The sequence below is a fragment of the Sprattus sprattus genome (genome assembly GCF_963457725.1).
Source record: "Sprattus sprattus genome assembly, chromosome: 20".
NCBI lineage: Eukaryota > Metazoa > Chordata > Actinopteri > Clupeiformes > Clupeidae > Sprattus > Sprattus sprattus.
In genome coordinates, this window is record NC_137918.1 from 16,986,040 (window position 1) to 16,986,961 (window position 922).

Below are 922 nucleotides of genomic sequence, written 5' to 3' on the forward strand. Positions count from 1 at the left end.
GCTAAGCCACCCTTAAGTCAGACAATTGTGTGTGCGTATGTGTGTGTGAGTGTTTGAGAGTGTGTGTGTGTGTGTGTGTATGTGCCTATGGGTTTGTGAGTGTGTGAGTGCCTATGTGTGAGTGAGTGTTTGTGAGTGTGTGTGTGTGTGTGTGTGCCTATGTGTGTGTGATTGAGTGTGAGTGTTTGTTAGTATGTGTGTGTGTGTGTGTGTGTATCTTACTTTTGCCATCATCTCTGATGACGAGATTTTGGGCCCTTTCCTTCTTCTTGCGTCGTCCCTGAGATTCAGCAGAGTCACAGAGCAGCAGCAGAGCCACACACACCAGCACTGCAGCACACCGCATATTACACACACCAGCCCTGCAACCACACACACACACACACACACACACATGGAGAGAGAGGGTTAGAGCCACACACACCAGCACTGCAGCACACCGCATATTACACACACCAGCCCTGCACACACACACACACACACACACACACACACACACACACACACACACACACACACACACACACACACACACACACATGGAGAGAGAGGGTTAGACCCACACACACCAGCACTGCAAAAAAACGCATATTACACACACCAGCCCTGCACACACACACACACGGAGAGAGAGTTAGACCCACACACACAGACCAGCACTGCAGCACACCGCATATTTCAACCGCCAGCCCTGCACACACACACACACACACAAATGGAGAGAGAATGTTAGACACACACACAATCACCCCCGCCGGCCTGCACACACACACACTCACATGGAGCAGCAGCACTCCCAGACACACCACCAGCCCTGCACACACACACACACACACACACACACAATCACCCCGCCGGCCTGCACACACACACACTCACATGGAGCAGCAGCACTCCCAGACACACCAGCAACCCTGCACAC

The 922-nt window shown here is 52.4% G+C and overlaps 1 protein-coding gene across 1 annotated transcript in view; it reads right to left on the minus strand.

The window, feature by feature from the left end:
• Positions 1-346, minus strand: part of col28a1a (collagen, type XXVIII, alpha 1a) — a gene marked incomplete at both ends in the record, with an annotated part of 39,903 nt that extends 39,557 nt beyond the window's left edge. Inside the window, one exon of the mRNA XM_080859198.1 lies at positions 223-346. Within this exon, the coding sequence (XP_080715324.1) occupies positions 223-346 (124 nt within the window). The remainder of the gene's footprint in view (positions 1-222) is intronic.
• Between the last annotated feature and the right edge of the window lie 576 nt (positions 347-922).